This window comes from Pseudophryne corroboree, chromosome 9 (assembly GCF_028390025.1).
Source record: "Pseudophryne corroboree isolate aPseCor3 chromosome 9, aPseCor3.hap2, whole genome shotgun sequence".
NCBI lineage: Eukaryota > Metazoa > Chordata > Amphibia > Anura > Myobatrachidae > Pseudophryne > Pseudophryne corroboree.
In genome coordinates, this window is record NC_086452.1 from 21,138,647 (window position 1) to 21,161,289 (window position 22,643).

The 22,643-nt window shown below is 48.9% G+C and overlaps 1 protein-coding gene across 2 annotated transcripts in view; it reads left to right on the top strand.

Moving 5' to 3' along the window:
* The window catches only part of PIGK (phosphatidylinositol glycan anchor biosynthesis class K), a 270,897-nt gene that overhangs the window by 82,271 nt on the left and 165,983 nt on the right, over window positions 1-22,643 (top strand). For both annotated transcript variants that reach the window (XM_063939046.1, XM_063939045.1), the window contains exon 4: window positions 10,040-10,175. In XM_063939046.1, coding sequence (XP_063795116.1) covers window positions 10,040-10,175 — 136 coding nt within the window. The remainder of the gene's footprint in view (window positions 1-10,039; window positions 10,176-22,643) is intronic.

The following is a 22,643-nucleotide window of genomic DNA, read 5'->3' on the forward strand; positions in this document are numbered from 1 at the left end:
GGTCGGGATCGCATGTTCAGATGCATCAACTGATAACCCTGTCTCCAAGGACCAGGGTGTCTCTGCTGTGGTGGCTGCAGAGTGCTCATCTTCTAGAGGGCCGCAGATTCGGCATACAGGACTGGGTCCTGGTGACCACAGATGCCAGCCTTCGGGGCTAGGGCGCAGTCACACAGGGAAGAAATTTCCAGGGACTTTGGTCAAGTCAGGAGTCGTCCCTACACATAAACATTCTGGAACTGAGGGCCATTTACAATGCCCTAAGTCAGGCAAGGCCCCTGCTTCAAAACCAGCCGGTTCTGATCCAATCAGACAACATCACGGCAGTCGCCCATGTAAACCGACAGGGCGGCACAAGAAGCAGGGTGGCGATGGCAGAAGCCACAAGGATTCTCCGATGGGCGGAAAATCACGTACTAGCACTGTCAGCAGTGTTCATTCCGGGAGTGGACAACTGGGAAGCAGACTTCCTCAGCAGACACGACCTACACCCGGGAGAGTGGGGACTCCATCCAGAAGTCTTCCTACTGTTGGTAAACCGTTGGGAAAGGCCACAGGTGGACATGATGGCGTCCCGCCTCAACAAAAAGCTAAAGAGATATTGCGCCAGGTCAAGGGACCCTCAGGCGATAGCTGTGGACGCTCTAGTGACACCGTGGGTGTACCAGTCGGTTTATGTGTTCCCTCCTCTGCCTCTCATACCAAAGGTACTGAGAATAATAAGAAGGCGAGGAGTAAGAACGATACTCGTGGTTCCGGATTGGCCAAGAAGAGCTTGGTACCCGGAACTTCAAGAAATGTTATCAGAGGACCCATGGCCTCTACCGCTCAGACAGGATCTGCTACAGCAGGGGCCCTGTCTGTTCCAAGACTTACCGCGGCTGCGTTTGACGGCATGGCGGTTGAATTCCGGATCCTAAAGGAAAAGGGCATTCCGGAGGAAGTCATTCCTACGCTGATAAAAGCCAGGAAAGAAGTAACCGCAAACCATTATCACCGCATTTGGCGAAAATATGTTGCGTGGTGTGAGGCCAGGAAGGCCCCTACAGAGGAATTTCAGCTGGGTCGTTTTCTGCACTTCCTACAGTCAGGAGTGACTATGGGCCTAAAATTGGGTTCCATTAAGGTCCAGATTTCGGCTTGTCGATTTTCTTCCAGAAAGAACTGGCTTCACTGCCTGAAGTTCAGACTTTTGTAAAGGGAGTGCTTCATATTCAGCCCCCTTTTGTGCCTCCTGTGGTACCTTGGGATCTCAATGTGGTGTTGAGTTTCCTAAAATCACATTGGTTTGAACCACTTAAAACCGTGGATCTGAAATATCTCACGTGGAAAGTGGTCATGTTATTGGCCTTGGCTTCGGCCAGGCGTGTGTCAGAATTGGCGGCTTTGTCATGTAAAAGCCCTTATCTGATTTTCCATATGGATAGGGCAGAATTGAGGACTCGTCCCCAGTTTCTCCCTAAGGTGGTATCAGCTTTTCACTTGAACCAACCTATTGTGGTGCCTGCGGCTACTAGGGACTTGGAGGATTCCAAGTTACTGGACGTAGTCAGGGCCTTGAAAATTTATGTTTCCAGGACGGCTGGAGTCAGGAAAACTGACTCGCTTTTTATCCTGTATGCACCCAACAAAATGGGTGCTCCTGCTTCTAAGCAGACTATTGCTCGCTGGATTTGTAGCACAATTCAGCTGGCGCATTCTGCGGCTGGATTGCCGCATCCTAAATCAGTGAAAGCCCATTCCACGAGGAAGGTGGGCTCATCTTGGGCGGCTGCCCGAGGGGTCTCGGCTTTACAACTTTGCCGAGCTGCAACTTGGTCAGGGGCAAACACGTTTGCTAAATTCTACAAATTTGATACCCTGGCTGAGGAGGACCTTGAGTTCTCTCATTCGGTGCTGCAGAGTCATCCGCACTCTCCCGCCCGTTTGGGAGCTTTGGTATAATCCCCATGGTCCTTACGGAGTCCCCAGCATCCACTAGGACGTCAGAGAAAGTAAGAATTTACTCACCGGTAATTCTATTTCTCGTAGTCCGTAGTGGATGCTGGGCGCCCATCCCAAGTGCGGATTGTCTGCAATACTTGTATATAGTTATTGCCTAACTAAAGGGTTATTGTTGAGCCATCTGTTGAGAGGCTCAGTTATATTTCATACTGTTAACTGGGTCTAATATCACGAGTTATACGGTGTGATTGGTGTGGCTGGTATGAGTCTTACCCGGGATTCAAAATCCTTCCTTATTGTGTCAGCTCTTCCGGGCACAGTATCCTAACTGAGGTCTGGAGGAGGGGCATAGAGGGAGGAGCCAGTGCACACCAGGTAGTACCAAATCTTTCTTATAGTGTGCCCAGTCTCCTGCGGAGCCCGTCTATTCCCCATGGTCCTTACGGAGTCCCCAGCATCCACTACGGACTACGAGAAATAGAATTACCGGTGAGTAAATTCTTATATTATATATATATATATATATATATACAGGTTGAGTATCCCTTATCCAAAATGCTTGGGACCAGAAGTATTTTGGATATGGGATTTTTCCGTATTTTGGAATAATTGCATACCATAATGAGATATCATGGCGATGGGATCTAAATCTAAGCACAGAATGTATTTGTTACATATACACCTTATACACACAGCCTGAAGGTAATTTTAGCCAATATTCTTTATAACTTTGTGCATTAAACAAAGTGTGTCTACATTCACACAATTCATTTATGTTTCATATACACCTTATACACACATCCTGAAGGTCATTTAATAAAATATTTTTACTAACTTTGTGTATTAAACAAAGTTTGTGTACATTGAACCATCAAAATACAAAGGTTTCACTATCTCACTCAAAAAAGTCTGTATTTCGGAATATTCCGTATTTCTGAATATTTGGATATGGGATACTCAACCTGTGTGTGTGTGTGTGTGTATATATATATATATATATATATATAGGTAGGAAAAAATGCTGGCACTCACAGAGACTTGCAAAGATGACACAAATGCTGTAGTTTAGACCTTAAACTACAGCATTTGTGTCATCTTTGCAAGTCTCTGTGAGTGCCAGCATTTTTTCCTACCTATATCCTGCAGCTGTGGCTGTCGCAGGGCACCGGAGCAAACTGCACACGTTCACTGGGAGTGCCATACAGTACTGGACAATATATATATATATATATATATATATATATATATATATATATATATATATATATATATATATATAATCTCAAATACCACTGACTCATCACAGAATCTCCTGAACCATAAGGCTGGACTTCCTTGCCAGTGGCAGTTTTAGAGCAGTCGATTATTCAAGTAGGGGAGCCACACCGAGCAATGTTTGACAGTGTTTAGGGGTGGCAGTTGATGTGGCTCCCCTATATGAATAATGGACTGCTGTGCAACTGCCATTGGCAAGGAAGTCCAGGAACAGAGCATTGTGTCCTCCCCCCTCTGCGACTTGGTATTGCTGGCACCATGCATTCTTTATAGCCCCGGCTGGGTGGGCTGTCTTAACTCTCCTCTGTGAGGGGGGAATTCCCAATAACAATCTCATCCCTTTTTAACCCCTTTGTGGGTGGAATTTAGAAAAATCCCTTCTTAGTGGATGCTCATGTCACAAAAGCAAGCTACTGTCCAGATGTCAAGTTTCCTAGCTCTTATGGTTTAGGAGATTTTGTGAAGTGTCCGTAGTATTTGCCATAGATATATATAGATATGATATATACAGTGTGTATGTATGTATGTATGTATGTATGTGTGTGTGAGTGTGTATGTATGTGTGTATATATATATATATATATTTTTTTTTTTTTTTTTCCTTTTCTCTAACGTCCTAGTGGATGCTGGGAACTCCGTAAGGACCATGGGGAATAGACGGGCTCCGCAGGAGACTGGGCACTCTAAGATAGATTTAGGACTACCTGGTGTGCACTGGCTCCTCCCCCTATGGCCCTCCTCCAAGCCTCAGTTAGATTTCTGTGCCCGGCTGAGCTGGATGCACACTAGGGGCTCTCCTGAGCTCCTAGAAGAAAGTATAGTTTAGGTTTTTTATTTTCAGTGAGACCTGCTGGCAACAGGCTCACTGCAACGAGGGACTAAGGGGAGAAGAAGCGAACCTACCTAAGTGGTGGTAGCTTGGGCTTCTTAGGCTACTGGACACCATTAGCTCCAGAGGGATCGAACACAGGACCCGACCTCGTCGTCCGTTCCCGGAGCCGCGCCGCCGTCCCCCTTACAGAGCCAGAAGCAAGAAGGTGGTCCAGAAAATCGGCGGCTTAAGACTTCTGTCTTCTCCAAGGTAGCGCACAGCACTGCAGCTGTGCGCCATTGCTCCTCATGCACACCACACACTGCGGTCACTGATGGGTGCAGGGCGCTGGGGGGGGGGCGCCCTGAGCAGCAATACTAACACCTTGGCTGGCAAACTGGCACCATATATAGCCCCAGGGGCTATATAGGTGCTTTTTAACCCCTGCCAGAACTTTTACATTAACGTGAGAAAGCCCGCCGAAAAAGGGGCGGAGCCAACTCCCTCAGCACACTGGCGCCATTATTCCCTCACAGCTTCGCTGGAAGGAAGCTCCCTGGCTCTCCCCTGCAGTCCTGCACTACAGAAAAGGGTAAAAAAGAGAGGGGGGGCACATATTAGGCGCAGTATAACTATATTTATGCAGCTATAAAGGGAAAACACACTTCTATAGGTGATATCCCTGTGATATATAGCGCTCTGGTGTGTGCTGGCATACTCTCCCTCTGTCTCCCCAAAGGGCTTTGTGGGGTCCTGTCCTCTGTAAGAGCATTCCCTGTGTGTCTGCTGTGTGTCGGTACTGCTGTGTCGACATGTATGAGGAGGAAAATGATGTGGAGGCGGAGCAAATGCCTGTGAATGTGATGTCACCCCCTGCGGGGTCGACACCTGTGTGGCTGGACTTATGGAAGGAATTGCGTGAAAGTGTCAACTCCTTACACAAAAGGTTTGACGACATAGGACAGCCGGCTACACAGCTTGTGCCTGTTCCAGCGTCTCAAATGTCATCAGGGGCTTTAAAACGCCCGCTAACTCAGGTGACAGATACAGACGTCGACACGGATACCGACTCCAGTGTCGACGATGATGAGACAAGTGTACCCTCCAATAGGTCCACCCGTTACATGATTGAGGCAATGAAAAATGTTTTACGCATTTCTGATAATACCCCAGGTACCACAAAAAAGGGTATTATGTTTGGTGAGAAAAAACTACCAGTAGTTTTTCCTGCATCTGAGGAATTAAATGAGGTGTGTGAGGAAGCGTGAACTTCCCCTGATAAGAAATTGATAATTTCAAAACGATTAATGGCAGCGTACCCTTTCCCGTTAGAGGATAGGTCACATTGGGAAACACCCCCTAGGGTAGATAAAGCATTGACACGCTTATCAAAGAAGGTGGCACTACCGTCTCCGGATACGGCCACCCTGAAGGAACCTGCTGATAGCTTTTAGGGTAGCCTCCTGCTTTCTATTTACACACACACGGGCATTATATTACGACCAGCGATTGCATCAGCATGGATGTGCAGTGCTGCTGCTGCGTGGTCAGATTCCCTGTCAGATAATATCGATACCATGGATAGGGACAATATTTTGCTGACGATTGAGCATATAAAAGATGCAGTCTTATACATGCGTGATGCACAGAGGGATATTTGCCGGGTGGCATCAAGAATAAGCGCTATGTCCATTGCCGCCAGAAGGGGGTTATGGACTCAGCAATGGGCTGGCGATGCCGACTCAAAGCGGCACATGGAGGTTTTGCCCTATAAGGGGGTGGAACTGTTTGGGGATGGTCTTTCGGACCTCGTGTCCACAGCTACTGCTGGGAAATCGACCTTTTTGCCACAGGCTGCCCCGCAGCAAAAGAAAGCACCGTATTATCAGGTACAGTCCTTTCGGCCCCAGAAAAGCAAGAGGGCTAGAGGCTCATCCTTTCTGCCGAGAGGCAAAGGTAGAGGAAAAAAGCTGCAACACACAGCTAGTTCCCAAGAGCAGAAGTCCTCCCCTGCGTCCGGTAAGTCCACAGCATGACGCTGGGGCTGCTCAGGCGGACCCGGGTACGGTGGGGGCCCGTCTCAAAAATTTCAGCACACAGTGGGCTCTCTCACAGGTGGATCCCTGGGTCCTTCAAGTAGTACTTCAGGGGTACAGACTGGAATTCGAGACGTCTCCCCCCCGCCGTTTCCTAAAATCTGCCTTACCGGCAACTCCCTCTGCCAGGGAGGCAGTGTTGGTGGCTATTCAAAAACTGTATTCACAGCAAGTGATTGTCAAGGTACCCCTCCTTCAGCAAGGAAAGGGTTACTATTCCACAATGTTTGTGGTACCGAAACCGGACGGTTCGGTGAGACCCATCTTAAATTTAAAATCCTTGAACACTTATATCAAAAGGTTCAAGTTCAAGATGGAATCGCTCAGGGCGGTTATTGCGAGCCTGGAGGAGGGGGACTACATGGTCTCCCTGGACATCAAGGATGCGTACCTACATGTCCCCATTTACCCTCCTCACCAGGAGTACCTCAGATTTGTGGTACAGGACTGTCACTATCAGTTCCAGACGCTGCCGTTTGGGTTATCCACGGCACCGAGGGTCTTTACCAAGGTAATGGCCGAAATGATGATACTCCTTCGCAAGAAAGGAGTTTCAATTATCCCGTACTTGGACGATCTCCTGATAAAGGCGAGGTCCAAGGAACAGTTGATAGTAGGGGTAGCACTTGCTCGGGAAGTGCTACAACAGCACGGCTGGATTCTCAATATTCCAAAGTCACAGCTGGTCCCGACGACACGTCTTCTGTTCCTGGGAATGATTCTGGACACAGACCAAAAAAGAGTGTTTCTTCCAGTGGAAAAAGTCGAGGAGTTGTCATCTCTAGTCAGAGACATCCTAAAACCGGGACAGGTGTCGGTACATCAATGCACACGAGTCCTGGGAAAGATGGTAGCTTCGTACGAGGCAATTCCATTCGGAAGGTTCCACGCAAGGACTTTCCAGTGGGACCTGTTGGACAAATGGTCCGGGTCCCATCTCCAGATAAAACAGCGGATAACCCTATCGGCAAGAACCAGGGTGTCGCTGCTGTGGTGGCTGCAGACGGCTCATCTACTAGAGGGCCGCAGATTCGGAATACAGGACTGGGTCCTGGTGACCACGGACGCCAGCCTTCGGGGCTGGGGGGCAGTCACACAGGGAAGAAATTTCCAAGGACTATGGTCAAATCAGGAGATTTCACTTCACATAAATATTCTGGAGCTAAGGGCCATTTACAATGCCCTAAGTCACAAGACCCCTGCTTCAGAACCGGCCAGTGCTGATCCAGTCAGACAACATCACGGCGGTCGCCCATGTAAACAGACAGGGCGGCACAAGAAGCAGGAGGGCAATGGCAGAAGCCACAAGGATTCTCCGATGGGCAGAGAATCATGTGTTAGCACTGACAGCAGTATTCATTCCGGGAGTGGAGAACTGGGAAGCAGACTTCCTCAGCAGGCACGACCTCCACCCAGGAGAATGGGGGCTTCATCCAGAAGTCTTCCGAATGCTGGTCAACCGTTGGGAAAAACCACAGGTGGACATGATGGCGTCCCGCCTAAACAAAAAGCTAAAAAGGTATTGCGCCAGGTCAAGGGACCCTCAGGCGATCGCTGTGGACGCTCTAGTGACACCGTGGGTGTACCAGTCGGTTTATGTGTTTCCTCCTCTGCCCCTCATACCCAAGGTACTGAGAATAATAAGAAGGCGAGGAGTGAGAACTATTCTCGTGGCTCCGGATTGGCCAAGAAGGACTTGGTACCCGGAACTTCGAGAGATGCTTGCAGAGGACCCTTGGCCTCTGCCGCTCAGACAAGACCTGCTGCAGCAGGGACCCTGTCTGTTCCAAGACTTACCGCGGCTGCGTTTGACGGCATGGCGGTTGAACGCCGGATCCTGAAGGAAAAAGGTATTCCGGAGGAAGTCATCCCTACCCTGATCAAAGCCAGGAAGGATGTCACCGCAAAGCATTATCACCGCATTTGGCGGAAATATGTTGCTTGGTGTGAGGCCAAGAAGGCCTCAACGGAGGAATTTCAACTGGGTCGTTTCTTACACTTCCTGCAAGCAGGTGTGACTTTGGGCCTCAAATTGGGGTCCATTAAGGTCCAGATCTCGGCCCTGTCGATTTTCTTCCAGAAAGAACTGGCTTCACTGCCTGAAGTTCAGACTTTTGTCAAGGGAGTCCTGCATATTCAGCCTCCTTTTGTGCCCCCAGTGGCACCTTGGGATCTCAATGTGGTCTTGGAATTTCTAAAATCACATTGGTTTGAGCCACTTAAGACTGTAGATTTAAAATATCTCACGTGGAAAGTGGTTATGTTGTTGGCTCTGGCTTCAGCCAGACGGGTGTCAGAATTGGCGGCTTTGTCCTGTAAAAGCCCCTATCTGATTTTCCATATGGATAGGGCAGAGTTGAGGACTCGTCCTCAGTTTCTCCCGAAGGTGGTGTCAGCTTTTCACTTGAACCAACCTATTGTGGTGCCTGCGGCTACTAGGGACTTGGAGGATTCCAAGTTTCTGGACGTAGTCAGGGCCCTGAAAATTAATGTTTCCAGGACGGCTGGAGTCAGGAAAACTGACTCGCTGTTTGTTCTATATGCACCCAACAAGCTGGGTGCACCTGCTTCTAAGCAGTCTATCGCGCGCTGGATTTGTAGCACTATTCAGCTGGCGCATTCTGCGGTGGGACTACCGCAGCCTAAAAATGTGAAAGCCCATTCCACAAGGAAGGTGGGCTCATCTTGGGCGGCTGCCCGAGGGGTCTCGGCTTTACAACTTTGCCGAGCTGCTACTTGGTCAGGGGCAAACACGTTTGCAAAATTCTATAAATTTGATACCCTGGCTGAGGAGGACCTGGAGTTCTCTCATTCGGTGCTGCAGAGTCATCCGCACTCTCCCGCCCGTTTGGGAGCTTTGGTATAATCCCCATGGTCCTTACGGAGTTCCCAGCATCCACTAGGACGTTAGAGAAAATAAGAATTTACTCACCGGTAATTCTATTTCTCGTAGTCCGTAGTGGATGCTGGGAACTGCAATACTTGTATATAGTTATTGTTACAATAATCGGGTTGTTATGGCGAGCCATCTGTTCAGAGGCTCCATTGTTATCATACTGTTAACCGGGGTTCCTATCACGAGTTATACGGTGTGATTGGTGTGGCTGGTATGAGTCTTACCCAGGATTCAAAATCCTTCCTTATTGTGTCAGCTCTTCCGGGCACAGTGTCCTAACTGAGGCTTGGAGGAGGGTCATAGAGGGAGGAGCCAGTGCACACCAGGCAGTCCTAAATCTTTCTTAGAGTGCCCAGTCTCCTGCTGAGCCCGTCTGTTCCCCATGGTCCTTACGGAGTTCCCAGCATCCACTACGGACTACGAGAAATAGAATTACCGGTGAGTAAATTCTTATTTTATATATTTATATATTAGATATTGGCTTTCCTACATATCAGTATAGTAGGATTATGTAATGGAAACATTTGGTGACACGTCTTCGTTTCCTGGGTGATGACTTTTTGCACAGGGTGGTCTTCAGGTTGCCGGCGGCCGGGCTCTTGTCGACCACTATACCAGTGTCGGAATCCCGACCGCCGGCATACCGACATCTTTTCTCCCTCTTGGGGGTCCACGACCCCCCTGGAGGGAGAATAGATAGCGTGACGAGCGCAGCGAGCCCGCAAGGGGCTCATTTGCGCTCGGCCAGCTGTCGGTATGCCGGCGGTCGGGATTCCGGCGCCGGTATGCTGGCCGCCGGGACCCCGACCGCCGGCAAACCATACTACACCTATTGCACAGTGTGTTGTTCGTGTGTTATTGAGCACTGCTTCTGCTTCATGTCAGGTGCGTTATTTCTATAGTTACTGGGAAGTAATTGAATGGCTAATAGTTATTGTTTGCTTCTAGCGCAGTCCTTTTCCACGTCTCGCTGTGCGGTGTTCCTCTCCTGTAATGCGTTTCCTCTTCTTCCCGCAGCCACATCATCCTCATGCTCGCCGATGACATGGCGTGTAACCCCAGGAACCCCAAGCCGGCCACGGTGTTCAGCCACAAAAACATGGAGCTCAATGTCTACGGAGATAACGTTGAAGTTGACTACCGAGGCTATGAGGTACTGACCCCGTGAAGCAAGTCTGTAGCGTTCGTTGTACCTTTTAGATGAATTTGATTGTTGATTGACCAATTCTTACAGAGATGCCGTTCATAAACAACCGTTACAGACAGCGGCCTCTCCAGCATGCCGCAGCCCCTGACCCCCTCTCTCGAGAGAGAGATATTCCAGATGCCAATATGGATCGCTCCTCCTATTGATTAGATCTTTCTCCTGCATTCTTTATGTCATACCTAATAATCAATGTGACACAAAGACAGAAATTCAAAGACCATTCCCCATCACACATGAATTGATGTAGGAGTGCACCGCTGCAGCACAAAACGACCCTTGACCTTGGTGGCTGCTGGGCATCAGGTCCGATGAACATTGCCTTCTTCCTGCGGTGACCATGACAACATTGCCCATGTACATATATTGAAGCATCAAGTAACATATTGGTGATGAATCCCAAATTGCGTGATCCCGGAGAAAAATGGCAATATCCTTTCCCTAAAACATTTGCGGAATGATTCTACGGTTTCCTCGGACAGAGATGAAAGTGATCTCCGCAGCCCCAAATAATATACCACTCGCGCGTCCCACAGATAACGTATGCAGGCGGCAAAAGAGAGAGTCACATCACACTATGGTGTCCTAGTACGACGTTTCAGTTCTGGTAGACTTGTATCAAGAACATAAGTGATAACAGTGTATAATATACCTTCGTAGATTAGCTTAGTGTAAGTAGACCCCGCCTCCACGCGTGCCCATTATCCGGCGCTCTCCTGGCTACAGTCTGCTGTAAATGTTCCGGTTATATATTTTACCTTTAATCATTATAGATGATAAAGGCTCCAGTACTCGCGTTCCTCCTTTAGGGCTGATGATAACCCTTTTGATAATAGGTTGTAGTAATAATGTTTTGTGTGACTGCAAATCTGCCCCGTTCAGCGTGATAACGTATGTGCACACTCTGCTCGCTGTAATCTCCTGATCACCCTACAGGACGCGGAACAGCTAATATTTGTCACTGTTGTAATTCTAATTTGTTGACTTGATGTTAATCTCCGCTGGAAGCTGAAGTGTTTTTATTTGCTGCAGTTACATCTGTACATTCTGTACATTCTGTTATGACCGTTCTGATAATATAATTTGTTATGCATAAGTAGGCTCTTTCATTAACGCTGTTGGCAGGGTTAGCCATCTGTGTGCATTTGTTATTTCTTGTAGACTGACTTATAATAGAAGATACATGCACGGCTCACCCAGGGCACAGCGTTGGCCGTCTAGCAAGTTTAATCCCAACACCCTCCAATAAATGTTGTTTCTCTTATGTCCTAGTGGATATTGGGGTCTTGTACTTTAGTACCATGGGGGTATAGATCGGGTCGACTGGAGCCTGGCACTTGAAAATTTTTAGTGTGTGTATGTGTGCGCTGGCTCCTCTTCTCTATGCCCCTCCTACCAGAATCCGTTTCGAAAAGTACCCAAGGAGCCGGGTGCACCTCTCTGGAGCACCAGAGCTTTTTCTTTAAATTTAATTTAGTTTATTATTTTCAGGTAGCTCTGCTTAGCAGACAAACTACCTGCTTCGTGGGACTTAGAGGGGGGAAGCCGAACCAACCTCCTGAGGGTTAATGGTTCGTAATCCCAGCTGACGGGACACTGAGCTCCTGAGGTGTGCCCACTCCAGCAGCTAGGCGCCACCCTCTAACAGATGCCGAAGACCCAGGTGCGGTGAGTGTTACACCGGGGTCCCAGTTAGCGGGTAACCGGTGCAGTTTGGCGGCAGGTCACGGGCCCGCAGCTGCGGTGCCCGCCGTGGACGAACTGGCTCAAGGCTTTGTGTGTATTGTTAGCAATACATCTACTTGTGTTTCTTGTTAAACGTGGCCAGTATAATCTGTAGGGACCATGCGCTGTTACAAGGGGCGGGGCTTCCCGGAGCGGGACCAGCGATGGGAAGGCGCCATTTCCTGCTGCTGCGTATCTGACAGGCTGCATGCACACTGCTCCTCCAGGACCCACGCTGTCACAGGCTGTACAACTGGTACCTGGGGTTCATAGGACAGTGCAGTGGTAGCTCCGCTGCACTGTTATCAGGTCATACACATACTTTAACACATTGTGCTGCTGTGTGCTGGTCTCTGTTCCTCAGTGTCACTCCAGGGGCTCTCTAGGGTCTGTGTGGAGGTGTTGGGTTAGTGGGCTGCGCTGTATTACCGTTGTGAAGGATGTCTGTGGACATGGTTGTGTGTGCTGCTTGTAACTCTACCCCATCTTCTGCGGGGTCACTTAAGTGTGAGCAATGTTCCTGATCTCCACAGGGACACAGCTCACAAGCACCTGACTGCTTGGATAGCTTTAAAAGCATGATTCAGAATTAGCTGCAGCTAAAAGAGAGAGACAGGTGTTAAAACACTCTATTGATTGTGTGGCTAAAGCAGCAGATACCAAGAAGGCTTCTCAGCCCCCTCTAGTAGCTTCACATAAACGCTCACTGTCACAGGTGCTCCAGTCTGATTCTGATCAGCCAGATGTGGATGACGATAATAAGGACAATGACAGCGCTCTGTGCACTGGGGTGGAGGCTCTAATTTTTGCTGTAAGAGAGGTCCTCCACATACCGGATCAGGAGGTGGAACCAGATGAGGAGTTATACTTTAATGTTAGACCCAAGAGTTCAGCTGCCTTTCCGGTGTCTAAAGAGTTAAACTCCCTGGCCAGGGAGGCATGGTTAAACCCTGATAAAAAATGTTAAATTCCTAAGAGGTTTTTATCTACCTTTCCCCTTCCAGCTGAGGACAGGAAGGTCTGGGAAAACCCCCTGTCGGTCGATACATCGGTGTCCAGATTGTCTAAGAAATTGGTACTGCCTGTTACGGGGCTATATCCCTGAAAGAGCCAGCTGACCGTAAAATTGAGACAACACTTAAGGCAATTTATACGGCAGCAGGCGCAGCACAACACCCCACAATAGTTTGCGGGTGGATCTCCAGGGCGGTTGTCAAGTGGTCTGATAACGTTATTGATGGTTTAGACTCTCTACCCCGGGATGAGGTCATTACTCTGCTACAACATATACAGAATGCTGCAAATTTTATAAGCAAGGTTATTAAAGAGTTGTGTAAGATAAATGGCCGCACTACTGCTATGGCTGTTTCGGCGCGCAGAGCTCTGTGGTTACGTCAATGGTCGGCTGACGCTGATTCCAAAAAGGGTGTGGAAAATCTTCCCTTTACAGGTGATGCCTTGTTTGGAGACAAATTAAATAAATTGATCTCCCAAGCAACGGCGGGTAAGTCTACCTATCTGCTTTTGGCTGCACCACCTGCTCGACGTTCTTAGACCGGACCCTCCTTGCAGTCCTTTCATGTGGCAAGGCTCAGAGGCAGGGGCCGAGGGGTCTCCACCACCTCCAGAGGATCCCGTGGTAAGTCCCGTAAACCTGCACCTGCTGTCTCTCTGGACCAGACCGCCGTATCCCCTGCCGTTAAGTCTTCCGCGTGACGGTTGGCCCCATCAGCAAGGCGACTTTCAGGTAGGTGCTCGCCTTCAATTCTTCGCCCACGTGTGGGCGGAGTCCTGCCGGGTTCCTTGGGTGAAGGGCCTCATTTCCCAAGGATACCGGCTGGAATTTCAAACACTACCTCCTCACAGGTTTTTCAAGTCGGGCTTACCAGCTTTACCCGCAGCAAAAGTTACCTTGCAAGAGGCTATTCAAAAACTTTTGCAGACGGGTGGTAGTTCATGTACCACCTCCGTTACGCAACAGGGATTTTTACTCCAGTCTCTTTGTCGTTCCCATATTAGACCGTTCGGTACGCCCCATCTTGAACCTGAAGTCTATAAACCTGTGTCTGCGGGTGTTCAAATTCAAGATGGAATCCCTGCGGGCGGTGGTGTCCGTGCTGGAGGAGGGGGAGTTCCTGGTGTCTCTGGGTGTCAAGGATGCTTACCTACACATTCCCATGTGGCCCCCCTCATCAGGCTTACCTTAGATTTGCCTTTTTGGATGACCATTTCCAGTTTCAGGCCTTGCCCTTTGGATTATCCACAGCTCCGAGGGTCTTCACCAAGGTCATGGCGGAGATGATGCTGCAGTTGCGCATGATGGGAGTAAACATCGTCCAAATAGGGGACTATCTACTAATAAAGGCTGTTTCCAGGGAGCGTTTACTGCACAGCATCGGTCTGGCTACTCGCCTACTTACGGATTATGGGTGGATCCTAAATTTTCAGAAATCTCACTTGGAACCGACCCAACGTCTTCAGTTCCTGGAAATGATTCTGGATACGCTATCTCAAAAGGTGTTTCTCCCGATGGACAAGGCCTTGACTATCCAGGCTATAGTCCGCTCGGTACTCTGTCCTCGCAGGGTGTCCATACATCTTTGCATCCGATTACTGGGCAAGATGGTGGCTGCGTACGAGGCAATCCAGCACGGCAGTTTTCATGCCCGACCATTTCAACTGGATATGCTAGACAAATGGTCGTGTTCTTACCTTAATATGCATCAGGAAGTGTCCCTATCTCCGAAAGCCCGGATTTCTCTATTATGGTGGCTTCAAATTCCTCACCTGATAGAGGGCAGAATTTCAATCTCCACTCGTGGATTCTACTGAAAACGGATGCCAGCCTCCCCGGTTGGGGAGCGGTAACCCAAGGGCCAAGTTTCCAGGGTTTATGGTCAGTTCAGGAATTGGCTATGCCGATAAACATCCTTGAACTCAGGGCAATTTACAATGCTCTTCTGCAAGCTTCTCATCTCCTGAAGGATCAGGCGATCCAGGTTCAATCGGACAATGCCACGGCGGTGGCGTACAGAAACAGACAAGGGGGAACAAGAAGCAGTGCAGCAATGCGAGAAGTGTCAAGGATTCTCGTGTGGGCAGAGGCCAACACAAGGGCCATCTCAGCCATATTCATTCCAGGAGTGGACAACTGGGAAGCAGACTTCCTCAGCAGGCACAACCTCCATCCGGGGGAGTGGGGCCTACATCCCCAGGTGTTTCAACAGTTAATTCACCGGTGGGGCTGTCCGCAGATAGATCTGATGGCTTCTAGTCTCAACAAGAAGCTTTGCTGTTAGTGTTCCAGAACGAGGGATCCACAGGCTGTGCAGTGGACGCGCTGACATCACCGTGCATGTACCAGTTTGTGTACCTGTTCCCTCCTCTACCGTTGATCCCCAGAGTGCTAAAAAGGCTAATAAGGGAAAGCGTTCAGGCAATTCTAATTGCCCCGGATTGGCCTTGATGGGTGTGGTACTCGGACCTCCTAACCATGACTCTGGAGGATCCATGGCCTTTACCGATCTGAGACGATCTTCTTCAGCAAGGTCCGTTCGTCTATCCAGACTTACAACAGCTACGTTTGACGGCTTGGAAGTTGAGAGGGAGATTCTAGCAAGAAAGGGTCTTCCCTCTCTGGTTATTTCCACCATGGTCCAGGCCAGGAAGATGGTTACATCAAAACATTATCATCGTATCTGGAAAAAGTATGTTTCCTGGTGTGAAAGTAGAAAGGTCTCTCCCATGGAGAATTGGTAATTTTCTACTTTTCCTGCACGCGGGAGTGGATATGGGCCTACGTTTAGGCTCCATAAAAGTCCAGATTTCGGCGCTTTATATTTTCTTCCAGAAACAGCTTGCCGTGTTACGAGAAGTACAGACTTTCCTTAAGGGAGTTCTTCATATGCAACCGCCCTTTGTACCTCCCACGGCTCTGTGGGTCCTCAATGTGGTTTTGTCCTTTCTCCAATCGGATTGGTTTGAACCCTTACAGATGGTGGAGTTTAAATTTCTCACCTGGAAGACGGTGATGTTATTGGCATTGGCGTCTGCCGGGCGTGTTTCTGAATTAGGGGCCTTATCCTGTAAGAGCCCTTATTTGGTTTTTCATGAGGACGGGGCAGAACTTAGGACCCGTCCTCAATTTTTGCCTAAAGTGGTGTCAGATTTTCCTGTGAATCGGCCTATTGTGGTTCCAGTGTTGTCTGATGCTTCCGTTGGTCCTGAGTCCTTGGATGTGGTCAGGGCTCTGAAGATTTATATCAAAAGGACGGCCCGTCATCGGAAATCTAACTCGCTGTTTGTCCTTTTATGATTCCTCCAAGATTGGTCAGCCGTCTTCCAAGCAATCTATTGCTCATTGGCTCAGGTTTGACCATTCAACAGGCCTATACTTCGGCGGCTCTGCCCTTACCGAAGTCTATTCAGGCCCACTCGACGAGGTCGGTGGTGTCTTCCTGGGCAGCTGCCCGGGGTGTATCGGCCCTACAGTTGTGCTGAGCTGCAACTTGGTCTGGTTAGAACACATTTGTATAGGTTCGATAGCTTGGCCAAGGATGACCTTCAGTTTGGTCAGGCGGTTTTACAGGGGTTTCAGCACTCTCCCACCCGTTTCGGAGCTTTTGGACTTCCCCATGGTACTAAAGTACAAGACCCCAGTATCCACTAGGACGCAAGAGAAACTGGTCAGTATTGGATACTGGGAGCCCGCCTCAGTGCTTCGTTCCTGCTTACATAAGTATTTGGTTGGACCGACGTTGTGGTCCCATTATGTTGTTGGGATAGCCTTGATATCCGGGTTAGGTTGGTGTTGCTACCCTCTGTTCTGGTTAGCGCCCTCCTTACGTTCATGGTTGTGTGTTGGCTTGTTGCCTCACCGCTGTTGTATTGTTCTTCTCTCATATTATGTCCGTCTCCTCTGGCACAGTTTTCTAGACTGAGTCTGGTAGGAGGGGCATAGAGGGGAGGAGCCAGCACACACTTACACACACTAAAAGTTTGAAATTGCCAGGCTCCAGTGGACCCGATCTATACCCCCATGGTACTAAAGTACAAAACCCCAGTATTCACTACAGACTAGGAGAAGAGGAATTACCGGTAGGTATCAAATTCCTATTTTTATGACCAGTTTACCACCTGATGAAGGTGCTCACAGACACTCACCGTGCACCAATGCCCCATTCCCACATTTTTTTTAAATTATTTTATTCTGCCCATCTGTCTCCTCCCTTTCCTTCAGTCATGAAGTAAATTCACCTTATTCTCAAGAGACAACTTCTTGGGCTCTCAAACGGAAGCGTGCTGTCAGTTGAATTATTCATTATGTCAAGTCTTAGCAGTCCGAGGAAAGTAACGTAGCATTCTGGTTGCTGCTGTACACATTGGGGTTGGGGGGTTTCCAAATGATGGGATCATAAATCCCTCCTATTAAGGTTAGAGGTGTCACTATACTTTTGAATAACTGTTCAATTAATTTTAGATTCCATTAACAAGAAAAATAATTGCCGCTTTCTCATTATTTCTGTTCTGTCTAATCAAAGTAAGCAAGTCTTCTTGTTGTGTGCAGTATAACCACAGTCTGCAACTAATGACCGATTTCAAACACTTTGGCCAGACACTGACCAACCTTAATCTACACGTAAACCCCATTGTGGACACATGATCTCTCCAACGCCTTGCCATTTCCTCTCATACTTCAGACTATGATCCATCCATTCCTCAATGGGGGACTGTACTTTGAATTCTCACCTGTATGATACGCACCTCTGGATTGCTTATGTATTTATCTTTCTCTTATGTCCTAGAGGATGCTGGGGTTCCATTTAGTACCATGGGGTATAGACGGGACCACTAGGAGCCATGGGCACTTTAAGAGTTTAATCGTGTGGGCTGGCTCCTCCCTCTATGCTCCACCTACCAGACTCCGTTTAGAAAATGTGCCCGGAGGAGCCAGTCACAGCTAGGGGAGCTCCTAGGAGTTGTCTTAGTTTTATTGTTTTCTAGAGTTAGTTAATTTACAGGAAGGCTGCTGGCAACAGACTCCCTGCTTCGTGGGACTTAGGGGGGTAGTAGGAACCAACTTAATGGAGAGTTAATGGTTCTCTACTCCGCTGACAGGACACTGAGCTCCTGAGGGTACTGATCGCAAGCCCACGAGGCGTCCGCTCACTCCCGCAGCACGCCCGCCAGCCCCTAACAGAGCCATAAGAGTGGTGAGTACAGCGCCGGCGTCCTGGTTAGTGGGTCGCCGGTGGGTATGGCGGCACCAGGGTTGGAGCACAGCTCTGACAGGCTGCGCTCCTGGAAGGTTCAGCAACATGCACATGTAGACGCTTGAGGGGCGTCCTGAGTCAGCGCATTAACCCTACACAGGTCACATAGTTAACAGGGGCTAATCCCACTGTTAACACACACAATCCTCAGGCCAGTATAAAAGAATAAGTGCGGGAAGCTGCGCGCCATTACAGGGGGCGGGGCTTCCGCTCAGAGCGGATCCAGCACTCACCAGCGCCATTTTCTCCCTGCAGATGATAGAACAAGGACGCTGACAGGGAGCGCTGCCCTCCACATAACTCCAGCATACCTCTGCGGTACCAGGGTGTTATAAATTGGGGAAGGGGGAGTGTGTTAAATGAACTAGCTACCCTATTAAGGTTAACTAGTTAGTGCCCGGGCTTTTATCATAATAACAGCCTACAGAGGCGCAGTGTGGCTGGCTCCTTATACTCTGTGACTCTCTGAAGGTACTCTGTGGTAAACTGTGTCTGACATTTTCCTGTGTGTGTATAAGTGTGCAAATCCCACATTACCGTGTCTAAGGACTCTGTGTCCTGTGCTGCAGAGTGTTTATCTTCTCCTCAGGAGTCTATTCCATGTACTCAGGACTGCAATATACTTTCTCAGCCTTCTGAATCCGAACCCCCATGGGAGGATTCTTTAAGGGGAATGATATCCCAGATTTCAACAAGTGTGTCACATACTGAGAAAGAGACGAGGTTTTTGAAAAAAATCTGTGGAGGATATGATGTATTCAGCCCCCACTACTTTGTCTAAAACCCCACCTGCATACCCACAAAAACGTACACTTGCCCAGATAGTGCAAGCTGACACTGATACCGACTCTGATGCAGGGGACGGTGATGGGGATATACGGGGGGGATGCATCCCTTGCTAAAGGGGTGCAACTAATGATTGAAGCCATTAGGGATGTTTTGCATATTTCTGAGAAGGTACCTGAGCAGGAAGAGGAATCTTATTTTACCGTAAATAAGAAATCCTCACTTACCTTCCCTGCTTCTAAGGAGTTAAACTCCTTGTTTGAATAATCCTGGGAAAACCCAGACAAAAAATTCCAGATCCCTAAAAGAATTCTCATTGCTTTCCCTTTCCCTGAAGAGGACAGGAAGAAGTGGGAAAACCCACCTATAGTAGATGCTACTGTATCTAGGTGGTCAAAAAAGATGGTTTTACCGGTCCCTGGTTCAACCGCCTTAAAGGAGCCGGCTGACCGCAAGATCAGGCCCTGTTTGGGGATGCATTGGATGTGTGGATTTCTACGGCGACTGCAGGTAAGTCGACCTTTCTTCCCTCCGCAGCAGCACCGGCTAGGAAATCTAATCCTACGCCTACACTGCAGTCCTTTCGGACCGCAAAATGTATAAAATCCAAACCCCCTCCCACCTTCTTTAGAGGAGGTCGGGGAAAGTCCAGAAAACCTGCACCACCAACAGGTTCCCAGGAACAGAAACCAGGTTCTGCTTCCTCAAAATCTTCAGCATGACGGTGGACCTCCCAGCCTGGAGATCGGACATGTGGGGGCGAGACTAAAAAATTTCAGGTTCGTCTGGGCGTCTAAATGCCTAGACCCCTGGGTAAAAGATATTGTTACCCAGGGCTACAGACTGGAATTTCAAGAACTCCCACCTCACAGATTCTTCAAATCAGGTTTACCAGCTTCGCTGACAGAAAGTGCTATCCTACAGGAAGCCATTCAAAAATTGGTGCAAACAAATGTCGTTGTTCCAGTTCCACCTCACCTAAAACACAAGGGTTATTACTCAAACCTGTTTTCGGTACCGAAACCGGACGGTTCGGTAAAGAACAATATTAAAGCTAAAGTCGTTGAACCCCTACTTGAGGGTATTCAAATTCAAGATGGAGTCTCTGAGAGCGGTGATCTCAGGTCTGGAGGTGGGGGAGTTCCTAGTATCCCTGGATATCAAGGATGCGTACCTTCACATTCCGATCTGGCCGCCTCACCAGGCTTATCTAAGATTTGCGCTGCAGGACTGTCACTATCGGTTCCAGACAATGCCATTTGGCTTCTCCACGGCACCGAGGGTGTTAACCAAGGTCATGGCAGAGATGATGCTCCTCCTCCACATGCAGGGAGTGAACATAATTCCATATCTGGACGATCTCCTGATAAAAGCATCATCCAGGGAGACGCTGTTGCAGAGTATTGCTCTCTCAACTCAACTACTCCAGGATCATGGGTAGATCCTGAACCTTCCAAAGTCACATTTGGAGCCGACAAGGAGACTGCCCTTCCTGGGGATGATACTAGACACGGAAGTGCAGTGTGTGTTTCTACCAGTGGAGAAAGCGTTGGTGATCCAGTCAATGGTCCGGGATGTCTTGAAGCCAGCCCGGGTATCAGTTCATCAGTGCATTCGCCTTCTAGGAAAGATGGTAGCCTACGAGGCTCTTCAGTACGGAAGATTTCATGCACGGTCCTTCCAGCTGGATCTCCTGGACAAGTGGTCCGGATCACATCTTCACATGCACCAGCGGATACGCCTGTCGCTGAAAGCCAGAATTCCAGTCCTCTGGTGGCTACAAACGTCTCACCTACTCGAGGGCCGCAGGTTCGGGATTCAGAATTGGATCCTTCTAACCACGGATGCAAATCTCAGAGGTTGGGGAGCTGTCACCCAAGGGGAAAACTTCCAAGGAAAGTGGTCAGGTCTGGAATCCGTCCTTCCAATAAACGTTCTGGAACTAAGGGCTATATACAACGCCCTTCTACAATCGGCACATCTTCTGCGAGATCAAGCCATTCAGGTTCAGTCGGACAATGTCACGGCAGTGTCCTACATAAACAGGCAGGGCGGAACGAAGAGCAGAGCGGCAATGTCAGAGGTAACAAGAATCCTCCTCTGGGCAGAAAGACAAGCGGTGGCGCTGTCGGCGATCTACATTCTGGGAGTAGACAACTGGGAAGCGGACCTCCTCAGCAGACATGATCTCCATCCAGGAGAATGGGTTCTCCATCCAGAGGTATTCGCAGAGGTAACTAGCCGATGTGGTGTACCTCAGATAGACATGATGGCCTCTCGCCTCAACAAGATGCTTCGGAGGTACTGGTCCAGGTCAAGGGATCCACAAGCAGTGGCGGTGGACGCCCTGGTAACTCCGTGGGTGTTCCAGTCAGTGTATGTGTTCCCTCCACTTCCACTCATCCCAAGGATTCTCAAACTAATAAAAAGAACAAGAGTTCAGGCGATCCTCATTGCTCCGGAGTGGCCAAGAAGGGCTTGGTACGCGGATTTTCTGGAATTACTGCTGGAGGATCCGAGGCCTCTTCCTCTTCGCGAGGACCTTCTACAACAGGGGACGTTTGCCTATCAAGACTTACCACGGCTACGTTTGACAGCATGGAGGTTGAACGCCAGATCTTAGCTCGGAAAGGCATTCCGAACAAAGTCATTCCTACTCTGATTCAAGCTAGGAAGGGTGTAACGTCTAAGTATTACCATCGAATCTGAAAAAAGTATGTGTCTTGGTGTGAATCCAAGAAGTTTCCTATGGTGGAGTTTCAACTAGGACGGTTTCTGCATGCAGGTGTGGATGTGGGCCTACACTTGGACTCCATAAAGATCCAGATTTTGGCCTTGTCCATTTTCTTCCAGAAACAATTGTCTGCTCTCCCTGAGGTTCAGACATTCTTGAAAGAGGTTCTGCACATCCAACCACCCTTTGTGCCTCCTACGGCACCTTGGGATCTTAATGTGCAGTTCCTGCAATCGGATTGGTTCGAACCTTTACAGGAGGTGGACGTAAAGTTTCTTACTTGGAAGGCGGTCGCACTGTTGGCATTGGCATCTGCAAGACGTGTCTCAGAATTGGGGGCATTGTCGCACAAGAGCCCCTACTTGATTTTCCATGAGGATAGAACTGAGCTCAGAACACGTCAGCAATTTCTTCCAACGGTTGTGTCGGCTTTTCATATCAACCAACCTATTGCGGTGCCAGTGGCTACTGACGCCTCAATTACCTCAAAGTCCTTGGATGTTGTGAGGGCTTTGAAGATATATGTGAAGAGAACTTCTTGTCACAGGAAGTCGGACACACTATTTGTCCTTTATGATCCCAACAAGATTGGGTGTCCTGCTTCTAAGCAGACGATATTCTTGCTGGATCAGACTAACTATCCAGCATGCTTATTCTATGGCAGGATTGCTGAGTCCAAGATCTGTTCAGGCCCACTCTACTCGTGAAGTGGGTTCTTCCTGGGCGGCTGCCCGGGGTGTCTCGGCTTTACAGCTTTGCCAAGCAGCTACTTGATCCGGGTCGAACATGTTTACTAAGTTCTACAAGTTCGATACTTTGGCCGCTGAGGACCTTAAGTTTGGTCAATCTGTTCTGCAGGAACCTCGGCACTCTCCCTCTTGTACTGGGAGCTTTGGTACA